At 49.2% G+C, this 24747-nt stretch overlaps 5 protein-coding genes across 5 annotated transcripts; 2 read left to right on the top strand and 3 right to left on the bottom strand.

Annotated features, from left to right (window-relative positions):
• The first annotated feature begins 1224 nt into the window (after positions 1-1224).
• LY89DRAFT_691280 (uncharacterized protein) lies at positions 1225-3957 on the top strand. Its single transcript, XM_018216270.1, has 11 exons — positions 1225-1759; positions 1813-1892; positions 1978-2042; positions 2108-2178; positions 2268-2342; positions 2512-2744; positions 2799-2870; positions 2974-3013; positions 3073-3200; positions 3301-3459; positions 3508-3957. The coding sequence occupies exons 1-11, from the start codon at positions 1356-1358 to the stop codon at positions 3624-3626; spliced, it is 1446 nt and encodes a 481-aa protein (XP_018062319.1). The 5' UTR covers positions 1225-1355; the 3' UTR covers positions 3627-3957.
• Positions 3958-4785: 828 nt separating this feature from the next.
• Positions 4786-7894, top strand: LY89DRAFT_659617 (RNB-domain-containing protein). Its single transcript, XM_018212523.1, has 2 exons — positions 4786-4998; positions 5057-7894. Exons 1-2 carry the CDS (start codon positions 4803-4805, stop codon positions 7852-7854), a joined length of 2994 nt encoding a protein of 997 aa, XP_018062318.1. The 5' UTR covers positions 4786-4802; the 3' UTR covers positions 7855-7894.
• Positions 7895-8663: 769 nt separating this feature from the next.
• On the bottom strand, positions 8664-10839 carry LY89DRAFT_691278 (delta-1-pyrroline-5-carboxylate dehydrogenase 1). The gene is made up of 3 exons (XM_018216269.1): positions 10605-10839; positions 10450-10557; positions 8664-10393 (listed from the first exon to the last, which is right to left on the bottom strand). Exons 1-3 carry the CDS (start codon positions 10653-10655, stop codon positions 8894-8896), a joined length of 1659 nt encoding a protein of 552 aa, XP_018062317.1. The 5' UTR covers positions 10656-10839; the 3' UTR covers positions 8664-8893.
• Positions 10840-11650: 811 nt separating this feature from the next.
• On the bottom strand, positions 11651-13572 carry LY89DRAFT_702070 (uncharacterized protein; the record flags this gene model as incomplete). The annotated part of the gene is made up of 2 exons (XM_018217233.1): positions 11651-13351; positions 13408-13572. The coding sequence occupies 2 exons, from the start codon at positions 13570-13572 to the stop codon at positions 11651-11653; spliced, it is 1866 nt and encodes a 621-aa protein (XP_018062316.1).
• Positions 13573-23192: 9620 nt separating this feature from the next.
• Positions 23193-24726, bottom strand: LY89DRAFT_659609 (glycerol-3-phosphate phosphatase-like protein; the record flags this gene model as incomplete). The annotated part of the gene is made up of 5 exons (XM_018212522.1): positions 24294-24726; positions 24135-24183; positions 23967-24079; positions 23449-23772; positions 23193-23368 (listed from the first exon to the last, which is right to left on the bottom strand). The coding sequence occupies exons 1-5, from the start codon at positions 24364-24366 to the stop codon at positions 23193-23195; spliced, it is 735 nt and encodes a 244-aa protein (XP_018062315.1). The 5' UTR covers positions 24367-24726.
• Positions 24727-24747: the final 21 nt, after the last annotated feature.

Below are 24747 nucleotides of genomic sequence, written 5' to 3'. Positions count from 1 at the left end.
CATTTGTTCTTGGGCCGGGGTGTTGCTGATGCCGGAATGGGTATTTGGGTGGCTTTTCCATCTTTGCCATCGATGCTGCTATGATTTTATGGAGGACTCTCGGATCATGGACGATGATCTAGTCCCGATGCTTTGACGCGCTATCACGACTTTAATATGCAGACAGTGACATGGATCTGTCTTGCAATTCAACTCAGCAGCGTATCAATGCATCTCTGTATTCTAGCTTTCCTAACAACTGTGCCATCATCAATCATGTCCCACCTGAACGTGATCTGCCAACCATTGCTGAATTGAGACCGGGTGAGCTATATAATGTTATTCAATTTGTATCTGGCCTAATAACTATAACAATTTGATAGCAGGTGACGTTTTTGTGTACGAATATGTTTGTTTTGGGCCTTGGTGCCTCATTTCTGGAACGCGTCGAGGTAGTGGCGCTGCTCTGTCCCAGACAACATTCAATAGTATTCCTTCATTTCATTTCCTAACCTTGGAGAACCTCAATTGAGTCAAGGTTCAATGAAGTAACGTTTCATCAAATACTTGATCTTCCGTTTTGTTTCCTGTACTGTTCCAGCCCCCAAATTCAACAGCACACAACTGAGGGACGTCGAGTGCGTCGCGCAAGAGTGTGTCTTGAATTACCTCTGTTTTGATTGAAGGGTATCTGCATGGCTGCAGTACTAAGGCAAGTTTTTGCCGCAGAACTCGTGAGAGGATTCGGGGGCCTCTGGATGCACTCTGCACGTTGAGATTGAATTGTGGCAAGAATGTCCCACGGTATCCGAATCTTTGTGCCATGAGATGACCATGATTTGGACTTGGTATGAGAAGGATGCATGGTTTCAGAAAAGTGTCCCTCTCAGAAGCAAGCTGTTTCTTGAGAAGTCCACGTCTGAAGTGTGTTGACACCCATGGTCTCTCAATTGTTCTTGTACAATCAATCTTGGACACAAAATTGAACCATTCGCTCATTGCTCGATGAAGTGCATGTTGTGCGCATACCATCATCTGCTTTGCATCGTGTCTCCACATGAGCGGACGGCTCTTGAACCTATGGCTCGCCGTGACATGCAGACTTTCCGGGTCGCATAGAAAGCACCCTCGCATTGGCAAGTGAGTCTGCCATTGCAGTAATCTGCTGCAAAATTCTTACCCTGACACGTCAGAGTGCCCCACGAGTGCTATCACTAAATTTCGAGAGCCTACTTCGCAGAGCCGCTGGTCTGATTCTAGGTTGATGGGGTTGTCCTTGCGATTTCTTCCCACAACTCTCCCTCGATGCTCAACGATGCATCAACCACCAAAGAACCTGCCAAAGGCGCATTGACCTTGATGTCGGCGCAGTACGGATGGAGGAGTTGTTGGGTTGCTGGCGGGAGGCTCAACGAGCGGACAAGGTCGCTGCCCATCTTTTGCGGATTCGGAACACGTTAGAACTCGAGTTCTTCGAACATATCACGGCCGTCCTGAAGGAAATCGAGTCTGCAAGCAGGCTCCTCCGAGACCTCTACGACCTGTTCCCCATCTACCGGTCCAGAGTACCCATGATCGTGTACTACTTGAACGTCATTCTTCCGTCTTTTTGCAGGACCTTGCAGCAGATGATGATCTACGTTGATAACGATGCCATCTCAACAAGATCACAATGGGTCCTGATGTACGAACGCATGGGCGAGCAAGGAGGGATGACTTTGGCTGCCCGCTTTGTCATGTTTGTCGAATTTCTAGTCCAGATGGTTCGGCTTTTGAGCCGGTAAGCGGCGAACATACTCTCTCTGATTGGGTTGATCTGACAGGCGTCAGCAGATCGCCTTTATACGATCCGACGACGTTGGAGCTGTTGCGTATGAGACATATGCGCCTGCGAGTCTTGCAAAAAATCCCAGGTATGCACAACTCGTGACTTTTTAGGGGCAATGGAGAATGTACCAGGTTACATGGACCACTCGCTCATCCCATTTGTTTTCGCAGCGCCGCCAGGCCAAGCGCTGCTACCAAACCATGCGCCTGTGCAACCAACACAGGCAGATCTCGAGGTATGCAATGATGCTTGCTTTTAACCCCTTACAAGCCGGTTCCCAGCCTTACGAAATAGACGCAGCGGCGCCATTGGGCAGAAAAGATCTTTGACGACCAGCCTCACTCGACGACACCCTTACGACACAGACGAGAGTGAGTCATGTCGCTCCTCATGGCGATCATTTCAGCCTTGTCTCATAAGCTATGAGATTGGTCAATAGTTTGGACTGACTCGGTTGCAGCTCGAAATGCTTTGGCCCACCAATGGTAGATGTCAAGTTAGGCATTACGCCCGGCTCCAATGTGCTCTTCAAATTGTAAGTGGGTCCCTTGTCCAATATAGTACACCACACGTTATTTCAGCCTTGCTGTGGCATTTGCAGATCTTGAAATACGCGCTTCAAGGAATGTGATTTGCCTGGAAATCTTGGGCATTTCTACAGCTAGACGGGCCACACAAATTAGGAGCCTTACTGACTCGGCAAGACCTTTTGACAAGAATAGAGTATCGGTTACCTTATATCTCCAACCCGAAGGGCAAAACCTGACAAGGCTCCTATGCCGATGGATGGACAAATACTACAACCCATTATATTCCTGCTATGGAGTCCATGAGTTGTGCGTGAGACGAAAGGGCTCCTCATTGCAGTTCCGAAGATGGAGTACCAACAAGATGCATCCTACTTTGTGGCTGGCGTTGTTCTTCAAGACATGGGAGAGTGAGTGCTTAGATGCAAGACGACTGAGAGCAGCTGGACTAACGTTCTGTCCAGAAATGGTGCTTTTTCACTGCGCCTTCGGCGCTTTAAAGTCACGTTGCCCACTTACACTAAACGTCATGCCAGGTAAGCCCACATGTTCTGCCATCAAGTCATGAATGTTTTGGTCTTCCTAGAGCATTCTACTACCCTGGGAAGAGTAGTACTAACGCCGAATTCGTGGGTGCAGATGATGTCGTTCTCGCCGGCGAGAAAAGATTGTACCAAGGGTATGCTACCAAACTCATCCCTTGTTGCCAGCAACCCTGTCACTAATAGATCTACCTAGGAAAATCGTCGACGATGGTTTCGAGCATATCCTCACCGTGCTCCAAGATGAGAGGTGTAAAGGTTTAAGGCTCCACGCAGCAGTGCGTAACGGAGAACTGAGAAAGTGCCCTGTTTGGACAGCTTTCGGTAGATCATTTTTTCCTCTACATATCCTCTACTATCTCAAGTCTACTATTACCGAGTCCAGCCTCTGTTCATATCAAGACCTGACATGCAAACACAACAGTCACATACCAATCCGCCTCTTGCGACTGGCTGGAGCGCCGAAGCCGACATCGCATCTGGCTCAGAGACATATATCCCTACGTCTTCTGCCAGAAATACAGGAAGAAGCACCAAATGAAAAAGCACGGAGAATTCGAAATTTACTTTGTCAACGAAGAAGGTATTGCATGCTTCTTCCCCTTCCATATGTCCTACTAAAGTTATATAGCCGCAGACGCGTTCCAAGATATCTTCAGCGAAGGTACCGACGGCGAAGATGTCATCCAGGTCATCGAGATGAGCGGCGCTAATGGTCCTGGACCAAGTGAGGGGAGTGAAGAATCTTAATGGGAGATTGAAATGGAAGGAAGCAAGACTCTATACGTTTGACTCGTCCCTGTTCGGCGATGTCTTTTGCACATATCTTTTCGGGGTGGAGAAGTAATATGTTGATATGGGAGGTTGGTGTCAGTCAGCTTTGGAGTCTTGCATTTTGAGTTTGGATGGATGATGAATGATGAATGATGAGGAGATTGAATAACAACAGCAAGTACGCCGCTCACAGTAGGCTTTGAATGTTTTTTGGTTTGTTTTGATTTGATTTTATGTTGTAGCTAGCAATACCCCAGCTTGTGTTTTGGTTGATTGTTTTGAAATTCACAGAACTTACGTATTTGACATATTTCCACGTGCACCTATCTAAGAAAGACATCAAGCTGCTGTGATGTCCAAAGTATCCTATTGAACTCGCAATACCCTATGTAAAGACTGGACCAAAGTAAATTTCAATCCAGATAAACGTGAAGGTGAAGTCAGAGCCGAAGCTAAAGCTTCGTCATTCCAGCTCGCAAGCCCACACACAAATCAATTTTGGCTTAGCGAAACCAAATTAAGGTATAGATTTAAATAAGCAAAACCTCAATCACAGCCCATCTCAGCATTCCACTTTAGGTCAGTGGTTCAGGTCAAGAGTGGGTCAAGAGGAGGAAAGAGAAACCAACGCCTGGCCCGCATACGAACGAGCGATCGCGATCAAAACTGCACACGACACCGAGCAAGTTTTTCATGGCTACCCCATTTCGAAGGGTTAGACCGGATTTTTTGCTGTTTTTTCCTTCTGTGATTTATATACCTAGGTATGTTTTTGAGGTTTGTTTACTTTCGCTTAGCTGGGAGCGACTGGAAGCATAGCAGCTTCTTATAAGCTATATATATAATTACAGGACAGTATCTTGTGAAATCAAATTCTAAGTGAAGAAATTGAATACTCATACACCCATGAAAGTAGCTTATTTCACCCTTATTTGTCTTTTTCTTAAAACTCGGATTTCAGAGTACCTTTTTTTTGTGAGCCTCATACCCCAAATCAGCCGAACCCGCTAAAAGCGCCCCCTGAAGCGATCACAATCAGTGGGGCTGACATCGAACTTCAGCGCCTCCAAACGCGCTTAGCGTCTAAATTTCACATCTTCAGAATAAACAATTTCTACCCCGCCACCACAGCACCTTCAAGCTCTCCACAAAATGACGAGTCTCAAGAGATCACTGGCATCGGATCCGTATGCCTCAAACATCTCAAGTAAGGTCTACGTGAGGACTACGAAGTCAGGCAAGGTCCAGAAAATTGTTCGCGAACTTTACTTGCGGCAAGATATTCCTTGTTCGTCGAGGCTCTGCTCGAGCTGTCTTGCGACTGCGCCGAGGGATGCCAGTGGGACGTGTGGGTTCTTTTCAATTGCCGTTTCCCTGCTGCTATCTTATGCTAATTCTTAATGTAGTAACACCATTCGTTCTCTCCGAAAAGCCTGCAGGTACAAAAGCATACCCTCAAGGTCACTACCTCGTTCCAGACACAAACGCACTCCTCACTGCTCTCGACCTCTTCGAACAAACCTCCGCCTTCTACGATGTCGTTGTCCTTCAAACCGTTCTCGAAGAGCTTAAGAATCGCTCACTACCCCTCTACAACCGACTCATTGGCCTCACAAAGAGCGAAGAGAAGCGCTTCTATGTTTTCTTCAACGATTTCCGGTTAGAGACATACGTTGTTAGGGACGAAGGCGAGTCTATCAATGATAGAAATGACAGGGCAGTTAGGAGAGCAGTCAAGTGGTATGATGAGCATTTGTTGCAAGCTGTCACTAGCGCTGGAGGAAAGAAGAACAAAGTCCCTGCAGTGGTGATGCTCACAGATGACAAGGATAACCTCAAGAAAGCCAAGAGAGATGGGATTGAGGCTCGATCACTCAATGATTATGTGAGCGGGTTGGACAATGCGGAACGACTTCTGGATATGGTTGCTGCAGCGGACGAGAAGCGGGAAATTAGGAATTCGAAGACAACGCAGAATCTGTTTCCAGAACATTATTCTGTTTCAAAGATGCAGACTGGTGTCAAAAGCGGCGCACTACATCAAGGAACTTTCTATATGTCTCCGTATAATTACCTAGAGGCTACAGTCAGTACCAGAGCTTTCGACAAGCCGCTGATTATAGTGGGAAAGGAGAACATGAACAGAGCTGTAGATGGCGATCAGGTGGTCATTGAAATCCTCCCCAAGAGCCAATGGAAGGAACCGTCTACAAAGATTATTGAAGAAGAGACGATCAACAAGAACGAGAATGCCGATGCCGAGGATGGAGAAGCTGTGGTTACCGAGCGCGAGCGAAGAGCTCTTCGAGAGGAAGTCAAGAAAGTTCACAGCACAGTTGGTGAAGGTCGAGCTCAGCCCACAGCAAAAATTGTCGGTATTATCAAGAGAATGTGGAGGCAGTATGTCGGACATGTGGACGAATCGTCGATGAGTCAGGTGGACAGACAGAGCCGGAAGCAGCATACGGTGTTTGTTCTTACTATGGACAAGAAGATACCTAAGATCCGAATCAAGACCAGACAGGCTGGTGAAATTAGCGGCAAACGAATAGTTGTGGCTATCGACTCATGGAATGCCGATGAGAGATATCCCACAGGTCACTTCATACGCTCTTTAGGTGAAGTGGAGACCAAAGGTGCAGAGACGGAAGCTCTGTTATTGGAACACGATGTTCAATACCGGCCCTTCCCGAAGGCAGTACTTGACTGTCTGCCAGTAGAAGGTCATGAGTGGATAGTCCCTGTGAGCAAAGAAGATCCTGGCTGGAGAGATCGAAGAGATCTTCGTGGCCTTGAAATCTGCAGTATCGATCCTATTGGATGTCAAGATATTGATGATGCTTTGCATGCAAGACCTTTGCCAAACGGAAATTTCGAAGTTGGAGTACACATCGCAGATGTCTCCCACTTCGTTAAGCCAAACAATGCAATGGATGCAGAAGCCAGTATCCGAGGCACAACAGTATACTTGGTGGACAAGCGTATTGATATGCTGCCTATGCTTCTCGGCACAGACCTTTGTTCCTTGAAACCCTACGTTGAACGCTACGCCTTTTCAGCAATCTGGGAGATCACCCCGGATGCTGACATTGTGAAATCAGAGTTCACAAAATCCGTCATCAAGTCGCGAGAAGCCTTCAGTTACGAACAAGCCCAACTCCGCATCGATGACCCGACCCAACAGGACGACCTCACAAATGCTATCCGAACCCTCCTCATGCTCTCCAAGAAGTTCAAGCAAAAGCGTATGGATGCTGGAGCACTTTCTCTCTCCTCACCAGAAGTGCGTGTCGAGACCGAATCAGAAACCTCGGATCCGATTGATATCAAGACAAAGAAACATCTCGATACCATGTCCTTGGTTGAAGAATTCATGCTGTTAGCAAACATCTCCGTCGCAGCAAAAATCTACTCCGCATTCCCCCAAATCGCCATGCTACGCCGCCATCCCTCACCACCAAAGACGAATTTCGATGACCTATCCCAACAGCTCAAGATCAAGAAAGGAATGGAGCTCAAAGTCTCATCCTCAAAAGAGCTTGCCGACTCTCTAGATCAATGCGTCGATCCCAACGAACCCTTCTTCAACACCCTAGTCCGAATCATGGCCACCCGCTGCATGCGCCCAGCAGAGTATTTCTGCTCCGGCACAGAAGCATATTCCGAATTCAGACACTACGGTCTCGCCTCCGAAATCTACACCCACTTCACAAGTCCCATCCGTCGTTACGCTGATCTGGTAGCCCATCGACAGCTAGCCGCAGCTATCGAATACGAAACTCTCGACCCAGCAGTACGCTCAAAATCAAAGCTGGAGCTCGTGTGCAAGAACATCAACGTCCGTCATCGAAACGCACAATTCGCCGGTCGAGCGAGCATCGAGTATTACGTCGGTCAAGCCCTCAAGGGGAAAGTGGTTGAGGAGGAAGGATTCGTGATGAAGGCCTTCAGCAACGGGTTCGTGGTCTACGTACCTAAATTCGGAGTCGAGAGTTTGATTCGGTTGCGGGATCTGGTGGGTGATGGGGAAGAGGAGCCGGAGAGCGAGTTTGATGCGGAGAATTTCGTGCTGAGGACGAGGGGGAAGAGGGTCCTTGAGGTAGGGTTGTTTGATAAGGTTGTTGTGCGGATTAGTGATGTGAAGGAGGAATTTACGGGGAAGAGGAAGGTGAAGTTTGAGTTGGTTAAGGTGGGTGGGAAATGAGGAGAGCGGGGAGAGATATGAGGGTGTGGATATGTAGATGAATATGATACCATGTTTGATTAACTCCGCGTCTACTTTGGCCTTTTCGATTCTATCGATGTGCTATTGATACACCTACTAATGACAACCAGCTTTGCCCATTAGATCCCAGACATTCATAGCCTGGAAAAGCTACTCCAATGTTCAGTCTCACCCTAAGCTTCAAACCAACAATTCTAAACACATTGCCTAACAAGACTTGTCAAAGTTGAAAAGCAATCCCCATTGCCTAAGTTGTACCACTACACTCACTATCAAGATCCTCACGTACATTCAGCATTCCTAAAAGTCTGTCCTTAGTACGATCTATCCAATAGTATAAGTTGCCCTCCTTGGGATTTGGGATTGGGGTTCGGGTGGGCTTTTCTCCAATACTGTAGCTTTGCCGCTTTCTGCACATTTCGCGCGATTCGCGCTGTCTGCGCTGTCTGCGCTATTCGCGCCTACCTAGGTACAGCAGAGAATGGAACAGGGTTAATTTTGAATCTTTCGATCTGTTACTAATTTATAAGTTAATAATCTAAAATCAGTAACTACAATAGTTATGATTGTTGTCCTCGCTTCTTAGTATCAATTACTATCTGTTGTGAATTCACTTTTTGCTATCAACACTTCCATGTAACTTGCTTGATCTTTTATGCTCTATTATCACGAGTTTGACCAAACTTAAATGTCTGGCCTTTGGTCAAAGCTTTGGTCTCTGTTTCTTGTGGATCATTGATTTGATCAAGATATCTTGGGATATTCACTTTAAGATTCTCGCAGGTTTAGGACATTAACTCATTTCATTTTTGATAATGTGATATCCAATGATTGTTCTCATTGCACTAATAGCTTTTTTCGACCGACTCTGAACGAAAGTCAGGTCTCAGGCCAGTAATCCTGCTACTTCATTCTTAAAGTCCAAAAGTCAATCTCCTACTCCTCACTACAATCATAACCTCATGACAGCCCACTCAGATGCAATTTACATATCCTTTCCCATCCCCACCCCAACTACCTAAACCTCATTACTAGGATACTCTACCTTCAACGTAGGATTAAACTCCTCCTTGATACTCCTCATACTAACAAATCTACTCAAAATATTCGAGCTCCCCGCCTTATCATTCGTCCCACTCGCCCTCGCACCTCCAAACGGCTGCTGTCCTACCACCGCCCCGGTACTCTTGCAATTGATATAGAAATTACCTGCCGAGTTCCTCAGCGCATCTTCAGCAAATCGGATCGCGGCGCGGTCAGATGCGAAGATGGAGCCCGTGAGGCCGTATTCGGAGGTACTGTCTACAAGCTCGCAAGCCGAGGCGAAGGCATCGACGGGAGAGGCGCTGTCGTCGTAAATGTAGATGGTGAGGATGGGACCGAAGAGCTCGGTTGAGAGGAGGTTGTGGTTTGGGTTCGTGGTTACGTAGATTGTTGGGTGGATGTAGAAGCCCGTTGAATCGTCGTGCTTGCCGCCTGTGAGCAGTTCGAGTTCCTTGTCATCTTTGGCTGAGTCGATGACGCCTGAGAGCTTCTTGAATGAAGCGGCGTGGATGACGGGACCGATGAAGTTCTTGTGGTCTGTTGGAGGACCGACTGAGAGTTTAGAGGTCTCTTCTACGAGACGCTCTTTGAATTGTGGCCATACTGATTTGGGGACGTAGCATCTTGATGTCGCGCTGCACTTTTGTCCTTGGTATTCGAAAGCGCCACGAACGGTCTGGACTGCGGCATTGTCGATATCTGCTGAAGAGTGAATGAGATGGAAGTTCTTGCCTCCAGTCTCACCAACGATTCGTGGGTAGCCCTGGTATCTGCCTTCTGCTACACCAGTAGCAATTGAGCCATACAACTTTCTGAACACGGCTGTGCTACCAGTGTAGTGGAGAGCAGCGAGCTTCTTGTGTGCAAGGACGACCTTGGTGACCTCCTCTGGATTGCCTGGAACAAATTGGATAACGTTCTTGGGAAGCCCAGCTTCCAGAAGGATATTGTAGAGCAACCAATTGGAAGCAATGGCAGAATCGGAAGGCTTCCATACAACAACATTACCCATCAAAGCTGGAGCTCCAGGTAAGTTACCAGCAATGGCAGTAAAGTTGAAAGGAGTAACGGCATATACAAAGCCTTCTAGAGGACGATATTCAACTCTGTTCCAGACACCAGGGGAATTATGAGCCGGTTGTTGAGCATAGAGTTCCTCCGCGTACTGGACATTGAATCTCAAGAAGTCGACCAACTCTGCAGCAGAGTCAATCTCAGCCTGCCAAGCATTCTTGCCTTGACCTAGCATGGTCGCAGCCATAATCTCGTATCTGTATTTTCCAGCAATCAAATCCGCAGCCTTCAGAAAGACCGCAGCTCGGTCGGAGAAAGGGAGGGATTCCCATGCCGGCTTGGCAGCGAGGGCTGCGTCGATGGCTGCAGATACATCGGATGGGGAGGCGTTTGAGTATGAGGCGATGGTGGAGGAGTGGTTCGATGGGTTTTGTTGTTTGGAGATTGTTGAGGTTTTAAGCTGCGAGAATTGTCAGGTATGAGTCTGAGACATTGGTCCGATGATTGTGAGCTTACTTCTTTCCCTCCTATGACGAGGGGGACCTCGAGTGGAGCTTTCTTTTGAAAGCCCTCGAGAGCTGCTGTTAGGCCTTCTCGTTGCGCAGACTCTTTTGCATAATGGTGCTATAGCATCTCAGTATCTCACAGACCAATTGCATCAATTAACATACGTTGGGTTCGTTGGAGATCTTGGGTATCTTGAAAGAAGCAATTGTAGACATGTTGACGCTGCGGGGTATCGAGGCGGGGTTGATTCGCCTTGCTGTTTGTAAACAAGGATTGAAAGGTCGCAAACTTCTGAGACTTTTAGTAGCCATTGCGAAAAAAATAAGTCATATGCAAAGTTCAAATGAGAGGTCTATGAGAAAAGGGACAAGAACGCAATGGTGACAGCGTACCTTGGAAGTTTATAATGATGAACGAAGCTCGAATTGAGAAGCTTCATCTGATAAATAGTTAGCTGCAGCGGAAAGAGGCGGCACAAGGAATCAATCCCTGCAGAACGCTTGCATACACCGTTTTCCTAGTACTGTACCGGTATCGGCCTTGAGGACTAAGTCTGAGATATGGCACGCAGTGGGATAATTACTAGAATGATTGTGGATGTTCCTTGCGATGAGGTACTGTACTTTCTTTAATTTGGGGTCCTGGTTTGGGGATGAATTGGAGAGGAGACTTATTTGTTTGCATCCCACTTTCAAAATGAACGGCAATTTTTATCAAAGAAAAAGTCGATCGATTTCGAGACCTTCTATTTTTGTTTCGAGCACTATACAAACACAAGAAGGAAAAGTTTTCCTCCCTTGCTGAAATGCAAATGCATCACATTCTTTCCAAGTCATGGTCCATTGATCGACACATGAGCGCCATCCCAAAGTTCCCATTCCCATTACGCCTAGTCCTGATAGCCATCAAGATACTCAAACAGATCATCCTCCTGCCCTCGTGTGTTTCTTTTGGGTATATATCGCCCCCCGCATATTTCATGAACATTAACAGCTGGCACCCCTTGTGCCACCCTGATTACATTAAGTGAGTGTGTCCGCCCAAGTCTGCCAAGGAAACAAAACAGGCGCTGAACATGCTAAGCAAAGATGGTGTTGTACAAGTGGCCGGAGCTCAAATCCAGCTGCAGTGGTTATAACTCATAGAGCGCAGGAGCAAAAGGAAGAAAAGTAGTCAAGTGTTGCTGTCTTTGTTTCTTGAAGAAATCTCCTTATTTTTCGGAGAAATCAGCAGCGGTGGTGTGCGAGAATTGAAATGTTTTTTGCTTGGTGGTGGTCATTGTGGGCGACAACCCAAGGTAGTGATGCGGACTTGCATCTGGAAACGAGTACTCTGATCCGGTCTGAGTCGACAGGGTGTATTTGGGCGACTCGGTAAATTGAGGTGATTCGTGCCCAAACATGAAGTTGGGATTAAATTGTCCGAAAGCAGGTGTCACTGGCTGGCTCATCGATGTAAGGTACGACGGCTGTGGCATGTGCAGCTCGATGGGGAATGTGTCGTGAGCCGGGGTAAACAAGGGTTCATCGGGAACCTCATATTGCCATTGCTTCTCAGCAAAGTCGAGCGTGTGCGCCCAATTGTGAGAAGGATTCAGAGCCATAGGCGCTTGGGGAGTTTCGGGAGGAGATAATGATTGATCTCCATCCAATGTTGTGAAGCCTCCGGTGCCAGCGTTGAAGATGAAATTTTCGACAGGCGATGCGGTCGATCTGGGACCCTCTCGTTTCACTAAAGTCATCATCTCACCTCGAGGAGACATGGGTGTCGGAGGTGCGAGGCTGCTGTTGAGAGAGGAGCTTGCCGTCAGAGACGGATGACGGATATTATGGAAGTTGTGCTCCATGAATGCACCGGCAGACTCGAAAGTCCCAAAGTTTATGGGAGAACGTTGGGAGGATTCGATACCAGACTTGAATACGCGACCACTCAAAACGTTTCGGTTACCGCCAGCAGAGGCTATGCGCCGCATAGGTGAACCGATTGGGCTTTCAATGGGACGTCTGAAACCCTCGGCATGAGATACTGTCCTTGGACCCAAAGAAGGACGACTGCTTCGGAGAGTGTCGGTAGCCAACGCTGTCGGCTTGACCTGCACCTTCTTTCGTCGCGAAGCGATATCCGAAGGTGGTGGGGGCGACTTGAACGGAATCGATGCTGCGGGGGGCGGCGTATTGTCAGGCTCCGACATGTCGTACTGAAATCCAATCGAGGAAGCAGAGTGATCCTCTGGTGAGGATCCATCATGTTCCTCGTGCGAGCGAGAGAGAGTATCCTGGTTCTGAGTGGGGAGTAATTGGGACGGGAAGGTCGTCAGGAGGTGAGACGCCCCAGATGTACCAGAGAAAGTATTAAACGGCGTTGGTGTTTGATTGTTGGCCTCCTCTGGCGGGGATTGTACCTCAAGAGGCTGACCCTCATTGTAGAGGCCGCTTGAGAAGTGTGTAGTGTATGAAGAGTACGTCTGGGCATTACTGTCATCGAAATGTGGCAGCCCATGCTCTGGAGACGGAAATTGTACTCGATCGCTCGTCGAAAAGTCGTGGCCAAGCGAGCCGTTGAAAGTACCAATAGCATCGCGTTGGTCCACAAAATCGTGGTATTCGTCGTGGTCAGCAGCATTGGCAACGGCCAAGGTCCGTTGAAGTGATTCCAAGCTGGCAGTCGAAGGGTCAGTATATTGCGGGTTGTACCCGGCAACTGCTGGCGGTGGCCCATTCATCATAGGGAAACTCGCAGATGACTGAGCCATGGGCATCAACTGTGGGTCACTGAAATACCCATTGCTGTGCGAGTAGAAGTCTGGTGACGAGGGTTCTGAGAATCCGAGAGCCTGCTCAGCTTGACCTGCTTCATAGGCTTCCTGCTTTTTCTCCTGCTTCCGTTTGGCGCGACGGTTCTGGAACCAATTCTATATATTGTATCAGTAATGCCTCGAGAGGAAACGAGTGACCTTAGTCAACTTACATTGATTCTGGCAAGGTCAACTCCCATGTCCTCAGCGAAACCCCGCTTTGTCTGGGTTGTCGGCTTTGGATTCTTGCGAAAGGAGGCCTCGAGAATGTCTACTTCTTCCTTGCCCAGGCGTGGGCGTGTCTCTGAGGTCTTTGCAGCATTGGGCAATGCCATCATGGGAGCTTGGTTCATGGCGAACGCCTGGTGAGAATCGTTATAGTGAGACATGTCGTGGTAGTGATGAGGATGCTGGTACGAGGGTTCGAAAAATGCCATAGTAGGCACTGATCGGTACCGAATTTGAGCTTCTAAGGTAGGGTCCACCTGCTAAACAGTCGATCGCAGGTTGCCGGAAGGTTTGCACGTCTAGACAGCACCACAATTCCAGCGGATCGGAGTCGATCGAAGATGTTTCGAGTAATTAGTTGCGTCGGGGTACGGTATTTGGTATTAGAATGTCCGAGGTCGTTGCGTGACGAGCGAATGTAGCAGCTTCAGAGGAGCTGATCGAGGATTGATCACTGGCGGCAGGTACGATCGTTATACAGACGAAAGAATGTAGTCTGAGGGGATTATGACCGGATCCTGCGTGTGTTCTGAGATCCTAGGATGCAGCGTGGGTGCGAGTAAGCACTGGGGTGGTCTTCGGTCGATATCGCGTATTAAAGTAAGCTGCAGATGGGGGACGTTGTGACGATGAACGAATGGTGGTGGTGGGAATTATATGGAGCCAAAGAACGATTGCTGTTTCGATACCTCGTCGACGGATGCAGAGGCAAGGAATGAAGGGAGAGACTGTGGGTGGGAGAGAGGTTAGTTAAGGGCGAAGAGGTTGAGGTAAGTGAGGTGAGGGTTGCGTTGTGTTCGGTGGGAAGGGAAGGGAAGGGCAGATTAAAGAGGAGGAATTCCTACGGAAGCGGTTGACGTTGGCGGCTGTCTGGAACCTGGGCGCTGCTCACTCTCACACAGACACAGACACGGTCATGTCCTAGATGTCCCCGTACTTTTGTTCAGCGCGAGCGGAGATCTTATATGACACAGGCGGTTTGGGACGGGACGAGACGATCAGGGCGGAGCACAAGCAAGCAAAAAATAAAGAAGCAGCAGCAGGAGGTAAAAGGTGAGTGGTGAGTGGTGAGTGGGTGCGTGGTGAGGTGTGAGGGACGATACAAAAATCAAGAAGAGTCAAGTCAAGTAGTCCAGCCAGGTCAAGGGAGCGCGGTGCAGTGTTGATTAGAAGATCTGAAATCTTGGAGTTGGAGCCCCTCCGTCCCTTGACAAGAGCAGCAGCCAGCAGCAAGTAGCAGCCGTCTAGCGGGATCCCTGGTGGTGGCCCATCCCATCTCGTCCCATGTCCTGTTCGCTCTTCACTCCCCCATGTCCATCCACATCCACATCAACATCCACATCAACATCCACCTCGCAAACCAGGATCCCAGGCTGTGGCTGGATATGATTTCCCTTTCCCTTCTGCGAGCCCCGGTGTGCAAGGTTGGGACGGTGCTGGGTAGGGATGACAGTGCCAGGCCCAGGACCCACGGTGCAAGGTGTGCAGAAGAGGTGCTGCTGCTTTGTGAACATCGAGCAGCCAGCAGCCAGCAGCGCGTGGCAGACGCAGAACTTTTGGGCACCCCCTGTACCTACCGGGACCCTTGCTCGCGCACTCTGGACGGCCCCTTGTGAGGTGCATTTGAGGCGTGGGAGCGGAGCCTGGCATCGCATCGTCGAATCTCCTGATACGCCTTTACCGCACGCTCGCTCACTTTTCACGCTCACTCAACCACACACTTTTGCACCGTGAGACGGAGCGCGCCAGCAAGCACTACCACTTCTTCGACTACGCAGCGAGAAAAAAGAGAGAGAGAGAGACACCGAGAACAGACAAAGCAGCAAGCCGACAGCGGCGGCGGGAGACGCAGCCAAGCCAGAGGCAGACCCTTCCCTTCCCATCTTTTCTTTCCGACTTTCCTCCTCTGTTGCTCTCCCTTTCAAGCCCTCGAATGTCCCTTTCGGGCACGGTCTACAGTCCCATCCCGGCGGCGATTCGACTCACTGGGAATCTCCTTCGTCGTCTTCGCCTACCTTCACCAACCACATGTCGCCCTACGGACGAGGATTGTTCATCATTCGAGCCACCACGCCCTCACTGGCTCACTCACTTTCCCCCTTCCCTTTCGCCCTCTCTCTCCATATCTCTCGCTGCTACAATATCGCTGCCATGCTGCAGCATACCGGCGGGTGCCACTAACGCATCCAGGTACGCGAATGGATCGCAGTCCAACGAGCGACGAGACGGCTCATCCTTTTCAGCCTGGAAAGGCCTGAGCAGCACGCTTTCAGAGCTTCCCCGTGCCCGATGCAGCTTAGACGGAGGATTAGCATCTGCTTAGCATCGCTCTTCCACACACGGTTCAGCGAATGGGAGACGCTGTATCCCTCCCGGAGCCTCCATGGAGCTTGGTGCAGCCCCATCCATCTCATCGTAGCTTTTGTCGCTCGTCGGACAGATCGTGGGTGCTTAACGCCATGCCATTTTCCGTCGCGCAGGGCTCGATCCTCTCTTTTGCGTTGACATGTAATTTCCAAACCGCACGAGAAGGGCATCACAGCGCATAAGTTGTTGTCGTCACTGGTTCTACTCGTGAAGAAGATTGTGCCGCGCGGAGACGGTATGGTAGGTAGGTACAGTACATTTTCTCGCTTTGCCTCGCCTCGCCCCAGCTCAGTCTCCAGCTTGAAGTTATTCCGGGAAGCACAAAAGCAGCCAGGTTCGGCAGTGCAGGCTGCACAAAAGATGTGCAGCGTCCGCGAAGGATCTCACTAACTTTTCTCTTTCTCTTCTTCTTGTTCTAGGGGGTGGTGTGTGTGTGATGCGATTTGGTGTTGACGGAAAGTTGGGAGTGTGAGTGAAGGGTGGAAAAGCCGCCTAAGCAGGGGCAGCAGTATAAAAATAGGCCGGTGCATATGCACAACCACCACCATCCCAAAGTTTTATCCCAGGCCCAGGGTGGGTGTGCGCTCGCTGAATTTCTGGGAGTCGCGGGCTGTACTTTTGCTGAAGAAACAAGTGCACAAAATATGATTACATCAATGCAATCGCCAGCGCTATCTGGTGCTGGTGTTTTGGTGCTGTATCATCGTGCTGGAGTCGTTCCTGGTACAGTAACAGTAGTGACTGTTACTCATAGCACTAACTATTTGTATTGTGCCCGTAGCTCCAGCTCTCATCCTAAGCTCTCTCGTCGGTCCATCGTTTCTCCTCGAGGACAAGCGAATGAGAGAAATGGATCTGTGATCTCCTTCGGCTGAGGCATGGCTGACCAATCCCTGGTGACCCGAAGGAAGGAATCATAATAATAAGATAGCCACGATATGTCCATCCCCATCCCATCCCACCGCCGCCTCGTCCCCCGGCGGAGAAAAGCCCCCGCATCCGAACGAGCAAGGAACATTTTACGCACGTAAGTCTTGTACAACTCTCAGAAGTCTTTCCATCCACCGAGCGACTGCTGCTCTGTCACCAGCAAGCAAGCAAGAAGCATCTCGAGGCCCCCAAGACGCACGACGCTCGTCCACCATCCCACGTTCTAGAAACTCAGCTGAAGTCTGGATAGCCTCCCCTTCCTAAACCGGACGGCGGGGATCGCGCTCGTCTTTTTTCGGACAACGGTCCAGCGTTGGGCTCACCGACTGACTAGATAGGAAACAGGGAGTGTTGAGCGAGTGCAGTTGGGGGCTGGCCTAGCCTAGCCTCGACTCGGAGACTTTGATAACAGGACAGAGAGAAGGCAAAAAAAAAAGACAGCCTTCACCATTATCTGCTGGAGCAGCTCCTCGGCTTAGTGTCCTGCTACTGCAGCAAATGTACTGTACTTATCACAGCCGTGAGACTCGGGATTGGTGAGATGGTCCAACGGTCAACTAGTTTCCTGTTACGGTTGCGCGCGCCAGCAAGGCAATAATAATATTGCAAGTGAAGTGAGTATTCGGCTGGCGGCTTTGACGTTGACGACGCTGATAATCTCCTCCCCGATAACAAACATCACCGCTATCATTATTCATCGTCACCACTATACCATGATGTCCAGTGCTAAAATGAATGATCTCCGACCGGTATTGTTCGCGCGCGCAAAGCACGGATACGGTACCAGACTTGCAACGATGCTGGGAAAAAGGCTTGGGCTGGGCTGGGCTGGGATGGGATCATGGATCCTGTGCGGACGGCTCTTAGCGTCCCGGAAAGCTGGGAGAGCGAGCGAGAAGAGGGCGAAAGGCGAAGCAGCAGCAGCAGCAGCAGCAACAGCAGGAGAAGCAGAAACACGCGAAAAAAAGAGGCAGAAGAAAGGCGCCCGGATTGGCTGAAGTACGATGGCGCTGCTCATTGGATACTGGTAGCGAGAATTTCTAGGGGTCATGATCCTCCTGCTTCCCGCAAGCCCTTGAAAGTCAAATAAATCCCCTTGTACCGTGGACCTGGAGCCTTGTCGAGGCAAGTCAAGGGTTGGAGGCTGGCGGGCGTGCGTGGAAGGCTTCACACACAAATCTAGAGCAGTCAAAGGTTCGTTTGTGGCTCAAGCGGCTGCTCGCGGACTGGACGACCTGCTGGGCTCCAGACTTCAGTCTTCAGGGTTGCGAAAATCATCGTGTGGTCGCTGGGATCATATCTGAGACTAAACAAACAACCTTACTCTATCGTCAGGGTTGATGATTATCTTCAACAAGAACAGAGTTCGACCAGCGGATATACCCTTACCACCTGTTAGACAATCGAGATGCCCTTCTCGTCGCTGCTTCGCTGGAAAAGGCACTTCCCGACGTCCTTGGACTGCATTCTTGGGCGCTCTCTGTCAGCACGGCAAAGCAGTGATTGGAGGCATTTGCATCTCTAGTCGCTGACATGTTTCCTTCTAACTGCTTGGTCGTCCATCATGATGCTGCTCTCCTCTCCCTCCACCTGCATAACGCCGGTCTACTGCAAGAAACGAATGCATAATCGTGGATGACCACCCTCACGTCCTTCATTATTCTGATGGCCGCCGACCTTGATTTGCTCGATACGGTCTGCTGCGTGCTCGGAAGTCTAGGGCTCACTCTTCGCTTTCGCTGCCGGACCTTCCATTTCTCCACTCAAAATCTCATCTCATCTCACTCACCCACCCACGCATCATGCCCTGGCCAAGCTTGCAGACCCGCGGTCATCATGGGTGGGATGGGATGATGGGAGAAAATCGGCTCATCGAGTCGCGCACGTGGAACCCCGCTCCAGATGCTGCAAGGGAAAAGGGGAGAAGACGGTCCGGCCACGGCCACGGGGTGCGTATGCAGGAACATTCATGACTGAGGATCTCAGACCTTCGTTATTTCCTGAGTAATACGAGCGACATGATTTCAACGCCCAGACGTTGGTACTGTACCTAGCTTGTGGTGGCAACTTGCGGGACTTTCTTCCCGCTCCCAGACCGCACGCTTCACTGGACGTGTTTGGTATGTTCCTGCATCGACCCGTCTCGAAGTCAAAGACACTGCTCGTACACTACACATCATATCCCCTATCATGATTCAGCCAAGTCGTGGTTCTGCAATCAAGGCTTTCCGAGTCGGTAGAGTTGCCGTTCGTCATGAGGTTTTGATATTGTCCAATCCCACCGCGGCCCCCCATGTAGGTTGCACAAAAGCCCTCTCGTACCTGAAGTTTGGGACCCGGTCAAGCCTCATCCCCAAGAATAAACACTGTCAACTTGCGTGTGCAATGCGAACCAGGGACCAAATATGACCAGTCGAAGAGCCGCATTGTTTTGGCAACGCCACGCAGCTCCCTACTTTCAAATCATGTTAGAGTTTCCCACTGCCCTGTCTGCTGGATCCTAATCCCAAAAATAGCACCACAACTTTAGGAAATTACTGTTAGTATTATTCTGCATTGGCCTTTTTCTGCCAACACCCGCACCAGCGTCTTTGTCGGCGACCTCCCGCGTGGCAGCCCTCTCTCTGCTTTTGTTCCCGACGACGGCAAACGGCACATTGAAATCCCTGACTCGATCTGGACAGTTCTGGACCGAGAAAGGCAGGGCAGAATTCGTTGCTATCATGATCGAAAGGCTTGAACTCCCGTGCCTTGCCGGCGCCTACGATTCCGCGTATGCCAGTCAACGACGACATGATTCATTCCAAACCATGTAGAGCTGAATGTCCAGAACTTCACAATGGACATCGGTCCAATCCTCCTTCCATTCTCGAGAATCACATCAACATTCCCCAGCTTCTTCCAAATACAGCTCCCGTCAAATCACGGGAGTAATTCTGGAATTCGATATCACAAACCTTACATTCGCGGCAACTGGCATATCCAATTCCCCAGATCATCTTCTCCTTCGCCAGTACTAGCGAGCGAGGAGCGCTTCTGCACGTCAATCTCCTCGACGGCTACAGACATATCCTTCTGAAAATCAAATCTCTCCTAGACCAAAATGTAATGTACAATCGGTAGGCGACCGACATACAATCCTGTAACACAAACACCAAGCCTAGAACAAGCAAAGCAAACCCGCAACCCTCTTCGGAAACGGAAGTATCCCCACACGCGCTTCATCCCGTGACCGAAGGAGGCTTTTTTTGTGTAACGTCCCTCGACACTCTCACTGGCCGCCTCCTTTCTTGCATTGCAAGCCTCTCTTTCCTACAGTAGACTCGCAAGCTGTTCCAAACCTGGCATTAGACGGCCATACAATCATAAACGCGCGTTCACGAGAAAGCAAGATAACGTAGAACGTGTACCAGAACAAGCTGTACGACGGTAAGTAAGTATACCTTCCATCTCCAGCTTTATGTCCGAAAGTAAGTGACAGTGACGGTGACGATACACACATTCTCACGACGCATTGCGTATCCTTCCTCATGTTGTACCATTTCTTCCTTCCTTCCCTCCCCCGTTTTTCCGCTATACGTTGTCACACAAGCACACACACAAACAATTCCATATTCCGGGGAACTTAAGAACTCGCTCGGAGAATTCCTTCCCTTACATCCTACCTCCCATCCTGCAAAGTTAAAGCAGCACCGCCATTGTCTCACACCTCACCAACGACATCCGCAGCCTTGTCTCGGAATGTACAGTACCTGAACGGCACGTCGTCGGGGCGTGGCTGCAGTCTTTCGGTGTGGCGAATGGCATGTGTCTGTTGTTGGGCTTTCTTTCTCTCTTTTCTTTTCTTTTTCGACAGGAGACTGAGATCGAGATCCGGTAGTGGGGTGAGGTGAGTGAGTGAGTGAGAGATACGAGGGGTGAGAGTGGCTTGGATAGGACGCGGGATGGTGGGAGTGGGGGGTTTAGGCTTGGGTTTTTTTTTCTGGTTGAGATTAGAGGTCTGTCTGTCTCATGCATAAATGCTTTATGTGGGGAAATTGCGGTCTCATGCTTAATGTGCGGTTTTGGGTCTGAGGGAGACATGTTTGTGATGTGGGTGAGGGAAAGGGGCTTAAAGGTTGGATTGGTTATCTTTGGGTGATGAAGAGGTGGCTGAGAGGTTTTGTGTTGTCTTTTGCTTATCTTTCGTCGTCGCTATCTTGAGGCTTCTGTGAGTGGTGATACAAGTGTTCTTCAGCCATTTGAGTATTCATCGTTGGTTAACATTTCTTAACATTTCTTGATAAGTAATTGTATCTGTAAATCTGGGATCAAAGTTAAAGTTTTCACGCAATTGGGATAATATCATTATTCTCCAAGGCTACAATAATTGCATCGAACTTTCCGGATGGTACACACATCTGCTCTGCTGATTCTTACATCCTTTTCAAGTTTCTACATGATCACAGCCTTCTTACTATCATCAATCGCTCCTCTATCTCGACTTTGCACGTAGCCTCTCCGCTGCACAAGATATCATCATAGTTAATAAATCACTTACAACTTGAAGTTGTCCTTGATTCGCTCTTGAACTTTGAAAGGCTCATCTGTTGTGGCACAATAGTTTGTCCTGAAGATCATGGACGGCAAAACCAATGAATTTACATAGGTGGGAGTCCATTCGAAAGCCAACTTTTGACTTCTACGTGGCAGAGATGGCAAGGTCAAGTCTTCTACCCGATCAAAGACAGGGAGTCACACGACTCAATATCTAGATTCATTGTGTGGTTTGTGCCGTTGTGGATACTGGAGAAGAGGTCAAAGTTTGTCTCTGTTTACTGGAGTACCTCAGAAATTCTGGCCCTCTTTGATCAAGGTGAGTTGATTGGTGATTCACTCTGGTAAGTGTTGGTATCCAGGTTGCTCTAGATTCCTGCGAGATCCCAATTGCTCAACTTCAGGTCGGACATTCAATTCGTGCTTGGAGAAGTGTTCAATGTCCAACCATACACCAGACATCCTACTTCATGAAAGTGAGGTCGATCTCTCAATGCAGTATGTCTCAATCTACAAGTCTCTTCCAGTCACTGTGCCTAGTAAATATCCTCTCAGGGTCCAACATCACGGCAGACATTCAATCCGCGCAGAAGTAACTATTCAATGTCCAACCGGACAAGAGATCTTCTATTTGATCCAAAGCAAAACTCAATTCCCGTCTCGCTGTATTTACAACGGGAATTCCCACCTATTAGAATATTTACTTCCCTGGTAAGGAATCACATCCCTTCCAGTTGCTGCTTTAACTGCTTGTTTATTCCGCCTCCATTAATTAATACTGAACGCATTATTCTCTTCTCCAAAGACCACGAAATTCCAAATCCTCAAAATATTCTAGACCAAAGGACTAAGTTCCCTGGAGAACACGGGTCGAAAATAGAGATTTACAGATCAGCGTCCCGCTAAGGCCGGTTGTGCCAGTTCCCGCTTCGGGACGAACATGATCCACGGCTCCAGGATTCCAACCTCCTCGCCAATCTCCTGTCAAACCTTGAACTTTGTATACTTACTGGTTGACAGCTTACTCAATATCACACGCCCATACGCGTTTCGCCTTGATCAACATAGAAATACGATACGTACCTGCATTGGATCTCCGCCACAGCCACTCCACATAAACTTTATTGCCCTCCTCACTCACATACTCCACAATCACGACTCTCGATCATCCACCTAACAAACGTCAATAAAGCAAGTTCCCTCGAGATCTAGGCGCTTCCAGGGCCCGCGAAGCGAATGAGAAGGCGATACATGCTTTCTCGCCTCCTATTCGCCACGCGCTTATAATTGGCTCGACTCGACGGGAACCGATCTCGTGTCAAAGCTTCTCTCCTCTCCTCTCCAACAAATAATCGCCCAGAAACGAGGATTTGACAAGGCAATATTGTCTGCATTGACCAGAGTTTCCACTGCGATGGGTCGATGATGGACGCGGGAATGGCCCAATGGAGCGGGATCGGCTCGGTTGGCCGTCCGTTCCTGGGACGGATGAGCATTTTCGAGACCCTTGGGGACTGTTTGGTTATGATTCGACAGTCTGGATCTCGTATGGGAACTGCGAGAGCAGGGCTCTTCTTGGGCCGAGGCGGCTTTTGTTCGCGGACGAGTTCGTGAGACCCTTTCTGTTGCTGGCTTTGGTTGTGATTCGAGGATATGAATACCCACTGGGCTGCAAGTGCAAGGCTTTCTGGCACCGGGGTGGGCTTTGATGGGAACGAATCACTGTCACAGACAAAGAGGGAGGTGCTGCCATGGCGTGACGTGCCTCGCAGTGTAGCAGTCAACACCCCAACGCAAAGCTCTATAGTCTATTTCTGGAAGTATGTACCGATGCTATGCAGGAAACAACAGACCAGAGGAAGAGCTAGAATCGCGGCCTCTCCGTCATGGTTGAGAATCAGTCCACCTTCAGAGCATCCAGGATCTCCAGCTCCACGCCTCCGTCCGAGTGGGCGGCGGTGACTCTGATGCTCCTGAGGTCTTTGACAATCCAGTCGGGCTTGGCTTTCACCACTTGCTCCACGGTGTGCGAAGTCACCAATCCGAGCACCTTGCATCCAGCAGCTTTTCCCGCTGCAATACCTATTGCAGTTCAGAATCAGTACCGATCCACATGATACAGCTCTCAGAGTCCAGAAGTGGAAAAGATCAACAGCAAAACTTGCCTGCAGGGGAGTCCTCCAACACCAAAACATCACCCGCGTCCTTGACCGTGAAGCCGAGCTTGCCCAGCCCCATCAAGTAGCAACTCGGATCCGGCTTCCCGTTCTCTACGTCCTCTGCAACGACCAGATTCTCCGGAATCGGCAGCTTCAAGACGTCTAACCAACCACCTACTAGTGGGCTGGTACCTGAAGTCACGATTGCCCAGGGTATATTTGCAGATTTGATAGCGTCAAGCAAGTCTCTTGCGCCGGGGATTTCGATTGCATCGTCTCCATAATTCTGTGGCAGAAGTTCTTCCATGTGTTTGATGTCTGTAGTGCGTGAGTATCCATAAACTCGCTTAGGCCCCCATTTCTGGCTGGGGATGAGTTGTGGCTTAGCTCCTTCAACAAAGAAATATCGAAGAGAGCTGAAATGTAAGAAAAGAATACGAGGCTGAGAGGCACACGAAGAGCTTTCAACATGACACAATACATGATAGAGAGAGACGGAAGCTGAAACGTACATTCCCAGTTCGCGAGGTGGTCTTGACCGAGTGCTTTAAGTGTGTCGATTGAGCGTCTCCCATGGCTGGTTTCGAGGATTACATTGGGGTCTATGCCTATTTCTTTGCCTATTCTGGAGAAGAAGGATTAGAGCTGAAGTGTAATGGTTGAGAGTGGGGGAGAGGTACGTATGCCAATGCTTCACTACTGCGTCTGTCGAGTCAATAATAGTACCATCTGGGAATGAGTTAGTAACGCTACTTTACTTAGTACTAGAGAGCGAATAAAATAGATTTTGTTGATTCTTTTCTAGAACGTTGCATAGAGCGAGTTGTGGAGAGGCATACCCATATCAAACAGCAAGCCTTTAAAAGTAGCTCGCTGAGGAGGACTGGAGAAGGAAGGAGCCATAGAACCCATTTTGGAGCTAAATGCGTTGTAGATAGACTTTTGACTATATTGCAGGCAATAAATGATTGATTTAATAGATGGAATAGTTCTTGAAAGTCGAGGGCTTCTCAACGCAAGTTGCAGGTCGCAAATCCGTGATGGGGTTGTGGAGGGGTGAGAAATTGTTTGACGAGAAAAAGGAACCGTGTCCGTGGCGAGGAATTGTCCTCGACGAAATGCGACGTGCAACAAAACTTTCCCAAGCTCACATGCAAGTGAATTCGAATGTCCGATACCAACTTGAAAACTTCCTGAAGACCTATATATCTACAAAGTGGAAAATCTGGATGAATTCGGAGTCGGAGTTTCCTCAACGAGCTTAGAAGCAACTCTACGGTGAAAGTAATGGTA

Source organism: Mollisia scopiformis (assembly GCF_001500285.1).
Source record: "Mollisia scopiformis unplaced genomic scaffold LY89scaffold_34, whole genome shotgun sequence".
In the NCBI taxonomy this organism is placed as follows: Eukaryota; Fungi; Ascomycota; class Leotiomycetes; order Helotiales; family Mollisiaceae; genus Mollisia; species Mollisia scopiformis.
This window is presented reverse-complemented; position numbering and strand designations above follow the sequence as displayed.